The sequence below is a fragment of the Pinus tabuliformis genome, chromosome 9, assembly GCF_031772625.1.
Source record: "Pinus tabuliformis cultivar Carrire ecotype Pingquan chromosome 9, CPIR1, whole genome shotgun sequence".
Lineage (NCBI taxonomy): Eukaryota > Viridiplantae > Streptophyta > Pinopsida > Pinales > Pinaceae > Pinus > Pinus tabuliformis.
In genome coordinates this window covers 1,904,866,536-1,904,880,144 of record NC_142307.1, presented here as the reverse complement: position 1 = coordinate 1,904,880,144, position 13,609 = coordinate 1,904,866,536, and the positions used below count along the sequence as shown (strand labels likewise).

At 37.1% G+C, this 13,609-nt stretch overlaps 1 protein-coding gene across 3 annotated transcripts in view; it reads right to left on the bottom strand.

Moving 5' to 3' along the window:
- Nucleotides 1–301: 301 nt before the first annotated feature.
- LOC149156549 (uncharacterized) overlaps nucleotides 302–13,609 on the bottom strand; it is a 37,552-nt gene continuing 24,244 nt past the window's right edge. The window contains exons 2-4 of one of the 3 annotated variants that reach the window (XM_089438277.1): nucleotides 1,959–2,059; nucleotides 837–1,652; nucleotides 302–676 (exon numbers count right to left, since the gene is read on the bottom strand). In XM_089438277.1, coding sequence (XP_089294403.1) covers nucleotides 603–676; nucleotides 837–1,652; nucleotides 1,959–2,059 — 991 coding nt within the window. In that variant the 3' untranslated portion in view covers nucleotides 302–602. Of the gene's footprint in view, nucleotides 677–836; nucleotides 1,653–1,958; nucleotides 2,069–13,609 lie in introns of all 3 variants that reach the window. The other 2 variants (XM_089438278.1, XM_089438276.1) reach the window with 2 other exon arrangements.

Genomic DNA, 13,609 nt, shown 5'->3' with positions numbered 1-13,609 from the left:
TATCAAATTCACATGGATGGAAGAGCGTTCACATCTATGCTACCTATATTTTATATGCAAAATAAGACCCATACAGGTTTGCTTGGGAAATAGATTGTAGTGTATTTGTAAAATACTCGATCCAAACTGCAACGTTCATGTTGCAGAGAGTTCTCAGATGTGCTAAGCATCACAAAGTAAACTACTCAGCGCAATCACTATGTTATTCCCTTGCTATGACTCCTCAAAAGCAGATTAATTATTTAAATCAAGAAAAATACTTTCTGACAGTTGCTCATGGCCAGAAAGCAAAAGCACATTCAAAAACAATGCATCTAACATAATCCAAAGGAGATTATATGATACTCAGAATGCACTCCATACCTTTGTGTAGGTGAATGTCAACTTTGAGATGAAAATTATTTCCAGAACATTACCCATAAACCATGCCATCTCATATCCTTCTACATGCTAAATCATTACTCTGCTCCAGAAATCATTTCTCTTGTGATTTAAAAAACAGGCACGAGTGACAGGGAAACCCCTTCTATGTACACATTTATGAAAAAAACTGTACACATGGACAATCTTGTTCCGTAGTACAAATAACTTCAAAAGGATGGTCAGAGCATTAAAGAGGAAAAGTACTGTTCAAAGTCTTTATCAATGGTTGGGGGTCTTGAACCCGTGTGTGCATCTGCAAAAGATAAGAATATCTGTGGTTACCATCAAAGTTTTAAGCACAATAACCAATTGGCAATAATACTAAATGAAGGACAATTGCTGCAGTGGGATTCAAAAGCACTTCAACTTGCAACTTATATGAATATCCCCAAATAAGAATAAGAGTCTTTTACCTTGGTTCTGAGTTACACGCCCAGATGAGAGAACAAATAATGGTAATGTCTCACCTGTGTCAGGCATTATATCTGTGTCTAGAGTCGAACTTTCGAAATCGGCTTCTCTATTAGCATCTAGTTCTTCATAAATGTCTGTGTATGTGATTGCAGCCTTGGTGCTTCCATATTGAGCAATAGTGTTTTCTGGATTGCAAACTGAAGCATTTCGCCCGGTGCAAGTTCCAATTGAGGAATGTTTGTCACCTAACACTGCCAATTGTGCATGTTCCCTTGGGCAACCTCCATGTTTATCACTTGTACTTCCAGAACCAAATTCCAATGCTTTTATAGCTTTGTGCCTCTTCACTATGGAAGGCTTGTAGGCTGAGACTGTAGATTCTCCAGAATCTGTTCCAGTGCCATCTTTTTCAAGTAAACCCGCTGCATGACATTCATTTACTTGTACTGCACTTTTTCTGCTGGAGAATCTATTAAACTGATTATTTTTCGGAAAAGATCGATGACTATGTGAATTCTCTTTTTCAAAAATGAACTCTTCTAAACTTCCACAAAGACAGTCCGAGTCATCTGATGTAATTTTCTCATTTGCTTGGCAATCTAAATAATGTGGTGAACCTTGAGAATGATCACGTCCAACACCAAATGTAGTTGAATGGCCTGCCAAACTGTATGAATGGCTGCCTGGAGGATGACAAGATTGATTGCCTGGAAGAACACAAGCTTGATTGGGAATACAGGAAGTTTCACAATGTGTATGTTTGGAATATTCAGAAATGCAAGAATTCGCAGTTGGACAAGCTGAAGATGTTTCGTCTGCAGAGAGCAAACCAGACTACACTAAATATTTGCTAGATTTCACATCGCAGAAAAAACTTGTAATGACAACATCTTCAGCTTCGATTTTCCTGGCAACATTGCCACCAATATACTCACATAATTGAACATCGACATACATATCTAATTTCACACTGTTAAATGTCAAAACATTGCTGACATTCATGACAGCTGGATCCACCATACCACCTTGTCCAAACTGCTTAACACAATAGAAACTTCTTTGTACATCTCTATCTTTATTAGTACAACAACCAAACAAAAGGCTTTCACCCTCAGAATTACCTGTATTCAATCTAAACTTCTGTTTTGCTAACGGTAAGTTCAGCTGCTCTTCCAATTTGCGTTTCTTACGTAACTCCCCAGAGAGAAAAGCTACCGCATTGCTGTAATTTCTGAAAGAAAGCGTCGAGATGAGCAAATTGCAATAGATCTATTGTCATCAAACCTGAATAAAAATTTGGGTATATTACCAATATATATCAACAAAGGAATGCTAGATACATATATAAGGGGAAATTAATAATTACATGTAAGTTAATAGGCACAAATTGCTGTCTTCTTACTCTATTGGATTAAAAATGAGATAAGTTGATTACTTTTACTCAATAGGAAGTGGAATATTAAGCAGCCACAGATATTGTTCAAAATTGAGACATGGTTTTCCTTGCGTAATTTGCTTCTGTGTCCCTCTCAAAAGACATAGCGGATGCTTGGACAGGGATTTCAACAAAGACAAATTTAAACATCTCCTCTACCAAAGTAGTCATGAATAGTGACTTCAATTTTATAATAGAACTGCTAGTGTTATTGCAATTAACATGTCAGTGTTTTGAGGATACAGCTTGATTAATTCAAGACATCACCTTGAAATTTTATGGACTTCAATGGAAATGGCAAACTAACTTAAACTGTTCTAAAATAGTAGGCAGGTCATAGCACGCTTTTGTTGAACACTAATGGAATCTTTTATATGATTAAATTTCAAAAGCAAAACTCTAAATATTCCTTCTCTTGGTAAAGAAAGAAAGAAATTATGAATGTCTACTGATGACCAAAATAGGTTAATATGACTCGAAAATACAGCAAACAAATGAAATGAAATGAAATGTGGAGTGCCTCGGGCATCTCCTCCCGAAAGTAAAAATAAAGTAAACAAATAAAATAGAAACAATACTATCATGGCAGAATGGAAGAAGATCCATAATGGATAAGCCCATCTATATTAAAGTACATCCTGAAGGTTAAGACAGTCAAAAGGAAAACAAGTGACGCCATAGAAGAAACAGAGCTGGCCAGATCGAAAACAGAGCTGAAATGCAAGAGCTCCCCAATCTGTGTCTAGTCTGAGTCGTCTATAGATCATTCTATTACTGTGAAGCAATGTTGAACGAGTTTCCAATGTCGGAAGGTTGGGAGCGGGTATATGAGTATCTAGTATGGCTAGAAGTTCACCTAAATTTACAGGAAATGTCAATAATATATATATATATATATATATATATATATTAAATTTTTTAAATTAATATAAAAATCATAAATATATAATATGTGTTTAAATTATATATATATAATAAAAGCTCTACTAATATGTAATATATCTTATACAAAATAATAAAACTTATATCAAAACTCATTTGTCTAAGCGTTTCAAACCATCCAACGTAATCGCCAGTACAAGATGGAGAATCAGATGATGGCATTGGATTAAATAGAGAGATTTTGATGAAGAGACAATTCATTTCAACAGCTAGAATGTAATGGTTAATTTTGACTGGACAAAATATTTTTTTTTTCTCGGCAAACTTAACTACTATTGTATTAATATGTACATAAAAACTATACAAGCAAGGTGTCTGGCAGCCCAAGGCTAACTGCGGCACTTGGGTGCATTTTCAAACATTTACAACTGCCCTGTTGGGCCTTAAGATGTTGCAACAGAATACTAAGACTTTCACAAAACAACCCACGCAGGGGCGAACCAAAACTGACCTCCGGCCCAATCCAACTATGAAACGTTAAGACAAAAAAACTGGAACTTACAGAAAAAAAAACTATGCAATCCCACAGGAGTTGCGCCCCATAGTAGTATATGTCCCCACTGCCATAGTATAAACCGCAAACTGATCCAGACATAACATAAACACTGTCCTCTGTGTGACACAGAAAAAAACGCAATTATGCTTACCCCGAAGCTCGACAAGAGTGCAGAAGACCAAAACACAGAACCACCCTCCGAAGTTATTCCTCCGACTCCACATCCATTGCTGCCAGGTTATGCACCGAATCCGCCTTCTCCATAACTTGAGGCGGGGCTGAGGCCATAGAGCGGTCCGAATTGCTTTCCTCTTTCTCTGACTCCGCCTGAGGCAGTTTCCCTTGACTGGTTGCCGACCCTTCCTCCTCAGAAGACGGCACCTCCATGGGGAGTTTGCCTTTGTCAAGCACAGCATTGTCCTCCGCCATGACCAGAGAGGAGTCTTCAGCATGCTCCTCCTCAGTTCGAGTGAACAGCACCGAGATGTGGGCGTTAAGGCCTGGATTGTCCTCAGACCTGCCCAAAGAAAAAATAACAGAGCCAAAAGCAGGTAGCTTTTGCTCCCCACTGCTCGAGCCTCCGACTTCCATAGATTGACAGGGCTGGATAGGATTGGCTCCCATCCGCCGGTGACAATAGCAACAGCAACAGTGATGGTGCGTGTCAGCAGCTGGAGGGCGAGAGGATTCTCCACGCCAAGTTCCTCTGCGACAAGGCATTCTCTCCCGCACCATGACCACCAGCAAACGTTTTTGCCCTTCCCCGCCAGACGACGTCCGACGATGAAGCGGCCTCTTGACAAAGATAAGCTTATAAAGGCAGTGTACCAGTGCGAGGAGCTCGTCCAAATTCTGGTTCGCTGCCCAACATTCCAACCTCTGCTCCGCGCATTGAGGATTATCCCTCTGCCTGAGCCTATAACCATGATAATCTCCCGTCTCCAGGCATCCTCCCTTCTTAAACCGCCCCTCATTACCAATGAAAAGACCTGCCATTAAAACCTCCTGCATGCTAACAGCACTCTCCCCCAACGCCATTAAGTTAGCACAGAGTCCGCATAGGTTGATGGGAACCGGCGGCTATGAGCATTTAAGGACGAAGGGCTATCACGTGGCAGCCCATGGCTGTCATGTGGCTCGTTGCTGCATGTCAAACTGTCACCCGCATCCGGGGTGACTGGACAAAATATTAATTAATAAGTGATATTTTAATAAATTAAATCATAAAATTAAAGTTCAAAATAAAAATTAAATAGAGAAAGGGAAGAAGAGAATTAATTCCAACAGCTAGAATGTAATGGAGTTGTCTTTAGTGCAACTTTTTGGACTTTCCGGTGTTGGAATCTGGCAGAAAATTTTGAGGTGAAATCTTGATTTGTGTTATTTAAACTAATTTTTTTACTGTATGTATGGATTCAACACCCTGAAAACCCCTAGGGCACTTCAATTGTGCAGGGGTTACCCATCAAGCTTGTGATTTCAATAAATTCCTGCCGGATTTTAGAAAAATTAGACCGGAAAAACCCACCGAAAAAGCTTCCAAAAAATCTCACTAAAGACAACTCGAAATGTAATGGTTAATTTTGACTTAAAATATTTATTAATAAGAGATATTTTAATAAATTAAATCATAAATATAAAAATACAAAAAATAGAGTAAATTAAATTAAATTAACTAAAAACAAAAAGGGGGATCAACTGAAGGATCAAAGTTAACTAACAAAGAATCAAGGGAATAAATGAGGATGGGAATTAACAACTAACCAAATGGGAAAAATCAATATAAATACCAACCAGTTCTTTAACTAGTGGAGATCAAAAGGAGAAAAATGAAATAAAAATAATAATAATAATAATAATAATAACCAAATAAAAATCGATACCTACATAAATAAATGAAAGAATCAATGAAAATGAAATAAAAATGCTAAGAGGAAAGGGCAAGGACCCAACAACTGCTAATTTTCCAGCCATCATCCTTGTTTAGATTACTTGGTCTCCTTTCAATCTCTATGACCTCCCTAAACTTTCGGTGATGAAAATGATCAATCCTTGCAATGACCCGGGCCTCTTCAATGCAGATGTGATGTTTTGTCTTTTCCACATGTTCTGCCAAAGTTGAAGAACGGGTCCTCCCATGCCTGATGTCGATTGTGTGCTCATGAATCCTTTGATTTATTGAGCGGCCAATTTCACCAATGTAGGGTGTTCCGCAAAAACATGGGATAACATAAACACCTTTCATATCCTTTGGGTCCACTGGGTCTTTTACAGATTATAAAGAGCTTTGAATAGTGTTTAGGGGCCTAAAGGTTGAGGGAACCTTATGTTTCTTCAAGATCCTCGCAATCCTGTCTGTGGTCCCTTAGATAAAAGGAAGATGCACCCCTGAAATCTGATCTTTGGGGTCTTTTTTCAACATAGAATCTTTGCTATATTTAAGGAAATCTTTAAGACCTTGGTGCCTACTATATCCATTATTATTGAAAACATTAAGGAGATGTGGTTTCTCATTAGTAAGGTGGTTTTCGTCATTCTCAATGCACGAGAAGCTAAAGTTTTGAGAACACCCATCTTTTGAGCAGGAAAATCTATAAAAGACCCAATGGACCCCAAGGATATGAAAAAGGTTTATGTTATCCCATGTTCTTGTGGTACACCCTACATTGGTGAAACTGGTCGCTCAATAAATCACACGATTCATGAGTACGCAGCCGACATCAAACATGGGAAGACCCGCTCCTCAGCTTTGGCAGAGCATGCGGAAAAGACAACGTCACATCCACATTGAAGAGGCTCAGGTCATTGCAAGGATTGATCATTTTCATCACCGAAAGTTTAGGGAGGCCATAGAGATTGAAAGCAAGCCAAGTAATCTAAACAAGGATGATGACTAGAAAATTAGCAGTTGATGGGTCCCTACTCTTTCCTCTTAGTATTTTTATTTCATTTTCATTGATTCTTTCATTTATTTATGTAGGTATCGATTTCTATTTCTATTTCTATTTTTTTTTATTTTTTTTTTTATTTATTTAAACCTTGAGTTATTTAATTTCATTTTTCTTGTTTTGGTCACCTCTAGTTAAAGAACTAGTTGGTATTTATGTTAATTTCTCCCCTTTGGTTAGTTGTTAATTCTCATCCTCATTTATTCCCTTGATTCTTTGTTAGTTAACTTTGACCCTTTGGTTGATCCCCTTTTTTGTTTTTAGTTCATTTAATTTTATTTACAATTTTTTTAATTTTTATATTTTTATTTTTATGATTTAATTTTTTAAAGTATCACTTATTAATAAATATTTCAAGTCAAAATTAACCATTACATTCTACTATTCTAGCGGTTGGAATTAATTGATTCTTCTTCCCTCTCTCTATTTCATTTTAATTTTATTTTTATTTTTTTCTTATTTTTGTTTTTATTGTTATGATTTAATTTATTAAAATATCACTTATTAATTAATATTTTGTCCAGTCAAAATTAACCGTTACATTCTAGCTGTTGGAATGAACTGTCTCTTCATCAAACTCTCTATTTAATCCGATGCCATGATCTAATTCTCCATCTTGTTCCGACAATGAACCACATTGGATAGTTCAAAACGCATCGACAAATGAGTTTTGATGTGATTATGACCGAAAAATTTCTCAGAAATCAAGATATAGATCACAGAAGCCTAAATTCAAATAAAGATAACTATTATTTTTATAGTTATATAAAAGTTATGGACAAAGGGAGTAAGCAAACCTAAATAGTATGTATAGTTTAAATTTAAAAAACATTCACTGTCAATTTATTAATTCAGGTCCCCCCATAAATTAAAAGTTATGGATGATGATTAACATCCATTGAGACCAGAATTAGTCTAATGGACCTTAATAAAGGTAAGTGATTATCTGGAATTTTTTTAATTTATTTTTGTGATTGAAAAGCATTAAGAGAAGCATTCCAAGCTCGCCACAGTTTTGATGATTTCGAAAGTTAAGAAAGTCAATATTGTGAAAAATATTTTGAAATTGTGATCTACTCTTGGTTATAAACATAACACTAATAGAGTATTTTTCATCTTCAAACCTCTTAGTGTCACAACGATGACAGATTCTTTCATCCCATGGCATTCTAGCTGCAGATTGTGAGAATTTGTGTGTGCGTGTGTCTGTCGTTGAAACTTAAAAAGCATTCACTACCAATATACTCATTTGAGCCACTAGAGATTGTCATCTGCGTATTCTCCTCCTCATGATTGAATTTTCTCCTTTCATGCCATGGCATTCAAGGCGCAGATTGTGAGAATTTGTGTGTGTGTGTGTTGCTGAAACTTAAAAAGCATTCACTGCCAATATACGCATTTAAGCCACCAGAGATTGTCTTTAAGGCGCAGATTGTGATAATTTGTGTGTGTGTGTGTTGTTGAAACTTAAAAAGCATTCACTGCCAATATACTCATTTGAGCCACCAGAGATTGTCCTCTGTGTATTCTCCTCCTCGTGACTGAACTTTCTCTTCACAATGGAAGTTATGGCTTCATCTAAAAACGTGATAGTTTGTGAACTTGTATATTAGTATAAGGGAGGAAAAATTGGAACCAGCTTTTCTCTCGGAGAACTCAAGGAACAACTCCAAAAACATGGGGAAGAAAGAAGCCACTCCTATACAATGGTGAGATAGAAAGTCATGCTGTCCAGAGAAAAAATTGAAAGCCGTCAAACCACCATGTTTTACATCACAACAAGAAGTCCAAATATTGGATGCTTTTTCCAATATTTTTGAACCAAAAGCACATAGAAGCTCCCATGTATAGGGTACATTCTGCAAACAAGGCTTGAAATGGCCACCCAAGAATGGGAATGCTCCCAAAAATCTCCTTACACTTTCAGTACCTTCTAAAATTACCACTATAGCAGTGATACAGCCCATATGGCCTATTGCTTTTACTGGTTCCTTCAACAATCTACTTCTATTTTCTCCTTGAATGAACTCTGCCCTCTTCCATCTCTCTTTTTGTCTTCCCGTGTATGTGTAATTGACCTCTCGTATCTTGTCCTATTTATGCTTTGTGAGAAGATAACCAATCTCCTCAATTCAATTCTAGCTGCCACCTATCTCAATATTGAGATGTATAATTCAGATTAAAATTTAATCTAAGTCATTAATGTTTTAGAACTTTTAAAACATTTTATTGACTTTAGATGTATGATTCAGATTAAAATTTAATCTAAGTCATTAATGTTTTAGAACTTCTAAAACATTTTATTTAGGTTCTTAAAAATAGATGACTTTACAACATTAGACTTCCATTTTACTTTCATTCTCAAAGTGATATTACAAGATATAATTATTTCCCACTTTTCTTAAGCAATCACTAATTAAATGTCTTGAACCACTTCCTACACATTCACACAACTTGTGCAAGAAATTCCTGCTTGAGCTACATTTCTCAACACTCCTCGGCAAGGAAGGAATTCTGCACCAATCCAAGTTCATCTCTAAATGCTTCAAATTTCCCTTTTGCTAAGGGCTTCCTCAAAATTTCAACTACCTGGTGATTTGTGGGAATACACTGGAGCTTCACTGCTCCCTTCTAAATCTTATCTCATATGAAATGATATTTGACTCTATGTGCATGGGCTTGTCATGAAACACTAAATTATTAAAAAGTGGATACAACTCTGATTTATCACAGTAAATGGTTGTTGGGTCACATTGGCACATAAATCTGCACCAAAGGAAAGCGTTGACTCCAAGACTTGTAGCAACAAAATGAAGTGATAACTAATAAGCAATCAACACAGAGGTCACTAACTAATTGCCTCTCTGTTCGGATTGGTGCTTTTCCAATCTCAAGGAGGGTCCCTAGTTTGTCATGTGCTGAAAATCATCTAAAAAACTGCAAATCAATAAGATAAATCAGCACATAATATGGATCCTTGACATGTAATCAGGGATCCAAGGATAAAAATGAGTGATTAATTTGAAATAAATTTAAGAATTTTAATCAATTATTAGCAAAAATATGAAAGAAGAGGAGAGTGCACTCTAAGTGATTGATAAAATCAAATTAGAGGCAACACGATCTATATCACCATACAGAACATGAAATATTGTATCCATGAGCCTAGAAGCTAGAAGAAAAGCATGTTAAAACTCTATCTTTATATTCACCAAGAGATTAGTTGCATCATAGAGACAAAATACAAGATATATTGTGATAAAATGCTCTGCATAAAGTAATAGATAGGGAAAAAAGGAGAGTAATGGAAATGAAGCTCTACTGACTACTCTCAAGAAAGCTCTGATAAATCATAAAACATGGCCACTGGACCTCACTTTATGGAACTCTCCACCTAAAGGAGACACCAACCTCATGCAACACTCCTTGGTTAACTCATGATGAAGTGGGGTGAAGTGAATGAGGTCTCATGCACCTTGTTAAAAGTAAGGAGTGGAGTGAACTCAAAAAAGTCCAAATTGAACTCTTCCATGTGCCTTGTTAGAAGTGAAGTCAAGAGAGGTGAAATGGAGCTAAACTTGTGCATTCTCCTTGAGTTCTTCATGCACTCTCTCTAGTGGAACAGCATGAAGAGAGAGAGAGAGAAAGCCATGTGCTCTAGTTCAACTCCTTCATGCGCTTTGAGCAAGGCAGAGTGAAGTGGACAAGAGCCATGCATTCTCACCACTTAACTAAGGATAACTCACTCAAGTCCAACAAGGCAACCTCATGTAAGCTCATGTGCACTAAACTGAACTGAACTGTAGACAACACAACATGAGGAAGGTGGAGTGAACTCCAGTCCAACAAGGCATCCTAAGATGAGATGGTGCATTTGCTACATCACCGCCATGTTACTAACATGTAGCACATGCAATTATTGCTAATTGTCACCCTGCATGGCAACCACCTACTATAAATAGACATGCCAAAAAATAGCAACCCCACTAAAAATAGAAGATGAAAACATCTTAAACTGATAAGCAATTCCCGCGAGATATAGTATGCCTAAATATAGCCACTGCTAAAAATAGAAAGATATCACATGTCAATGAAATCGTGTTCATCGGATTTGATTTTCTACAAGAAACTCGAATATGTGCTCAAAATCACCATGCAAGCCCTAGGACCCCAACTGCTAAAAAAAGCAGTGTCTCGCATGTTGGCCCAAAATAGCTCATTGGTATTGTGAGTTTGCAAGGATCTCAAATATGCAATCACCTTTGACATGCAAGCCTTCAAACTCCAACTACTAAAAATAGCAACAATGTCCAAAACTAATGAAAGTCCTTGTGAAATGTCTGTAACTTTCAAATGAGCTCAAATCACTAAAAAATTCTATATCTAACCTCCAGGAGAGCCATATCTATGTTGTGTGGAAAAGAATCCTAACAACAAACTATGAAAGTTGACCTTAAACGCCAGCCTAAAGAAAACTGGCTAGCTCTTAACCCTCCATTTTCAAGGGATTAGCAAGTCCAACTCCTGATCAAGCTATCTTGCAAATAACTTGCAAAGCCAAATGGGCTCACAACTATAAGTATTGGTTGGCAAATATTCTACCTCTGCTAAGCTAAGTGCCATGGAAGTATGCTTCTTGTTGAACTAGGATATCATCATTGATACAACTAAACGCAACACGTTGGGTGCTCTTCCTATCTATTGCACTACCTACCCAATATAAATCTAAATACCCTTGCAACTTTACTTCACCATCTCCAAGATATTTCAAACCATACTCCATTATGCTCATACATGTTTTGCTGCTACACAATGCTCCTACCTAGGTTCCACCATGAATCGAGTCAAGGTGTTCAAGCAAAACATTTATCTGGTCTAGTATTAACTAAATACATCAAGGAACTTATCAACTACCTATACAACTTGAGATCCACCAACTTTGAATCTGGCATTGTCACCTTCTTTAGATTAGTGGCCAAGGTGTGGCCATAGGTTTGTGGTCCTCCATCCAAAACCTCTCAAGGATCTCCACTACATATCATTTATACCTAGGAGAAATATCCCCTAGTTTTTGTCAAACCTCCAACCTCAAGAAGTAATGCATCATATCAATGTCCTCCATATCAAACTAAATGACCATGTTTGATTTGCACCCTGCAATGAGCTTCTCTACACCTATAAGAAACAAGTCATTTACATATAACACCAAAATGAGCAATTCACTCCCATAAAATATATAATATAAGTTGGGATCTGCTTCACTTTTGGTGAAATACCATGGGACTCTTACCCATTTACCCCAAAGCCCTAACGCTACTCTATGTACACTTCTTCCTTAATGATCCCATTAAGGAAAGTTGTCTTTACATCCATCTAATATTTCCTCCATCTCATAAATGTAACTAAGGACATCACTACTCTAATGGAAGTGTACTTGGTGACTGGAGCAAATGTCTCTTCATAGTTCTCTTTCTCTTTCTAGAAGGACCCTCTTGCCATGAACCTCGCCTTGAACTTTTTAATGTTGTCATCCATTGCATGCTTGATCTTATAGAACCACTTGGATATAACTACTAACATCCCCTTTGGCATTGGCACTATGTTCCTTGTACTCCTCCATCACGGCATCCTGCCATCCTTAATTATTTATATGTTTGTCACCTAGTTAGAGAGGTTACTATACAAAAATTTTGCTTGTCCTATTTTGAACTATATTTTCCCGCAGATCTGCATACATAAACTAGATATACTTGTGTAAAATGTGGCAAAATAAAATCAAAAACCAGATATATCAATTCCTTGGCTATGATAAAAAATTAAGCTCTTTTTTTCCAAGGACTACTAGCTATGTACGATAATAAAAATTGCAGAAAGCTAGAGGCAAAAATAAAAGAGGACATTTTGTTAATTTTAAATAAGAGATGGTTGCCCCCAGGGATGTAGTTAAATTGGCAATCATCGTGATATGAAGATGTTGTGCAAGTTTGAGATTTGAGGTTCAAATCCCCTGAATTATGATATGGGTCATGCATGGGAGTGTGCACGGGTTCACCTAAAGGTTCTAGTGGTAGCAGTTGGAATCGACCCCGTGTCACGCGAGTATGAGCCCATCCCAGTTGTCAATTCCTCTAAACACAACAAAAGAATAGAGAAAAAAAATGAACAGATGGTTGAAGAGTGAGGCTTAACCTTTGTCTTTTTACCTTACGATCCTAAAGCCTACAATGGAGGCTTTAGCTATGATAATTGACCCAAGCATGAAACCCATGCCTTAACAAGTCAGTTCAATAATAATAAAAATTCTTTTTGCTTTTCTTTTGACAAATATATTACATTTTGACTTCAAGTACAATTATGAAGACTAGACCTAGTTACACTCTTCAACACTCCCTCTTAACTAGGGAGATATTCATATTTACATATAACCATAGAGGTACATGGAAGATCTCAAAACACATCATCTACAAAGAAGTTTAGGCATCACAATGCCATGGACTAAATTCTTGACCAAGGCAATCTATCCATTGGTCTCTCAACAATTTAGGCACCACAATGCCACAAACTAGATTCCTGACCAGGGTAATCTATCTGAGTGGGACTAAGATGGACTAAAGCTTTCAGCCTCTCTAGATACCATCAGGCTTACTTGCTAACCATCAGCCCAGACATCTAGATGTGTATCTAAGGTCATAACTTTATGACCAACACCACCCATCCTACTTCGGGATCTAGACATCAACACAAAGTGTCGGCCAGATGTCCTCCCAGGCAGTGCTTCACTCACAAAGCCTCAACACTACTTGATCTAGCAAATCAAGGACAACAAATCTCTCCCGATCAAACTGATCGGTAACCAGCATGTTATCAAAACTTCGAGAGATTTACCTGTACAAGCACAACCCCAATCAATAATATACTTTCACATGTTCAGAAATAAACACAAACCTCCGA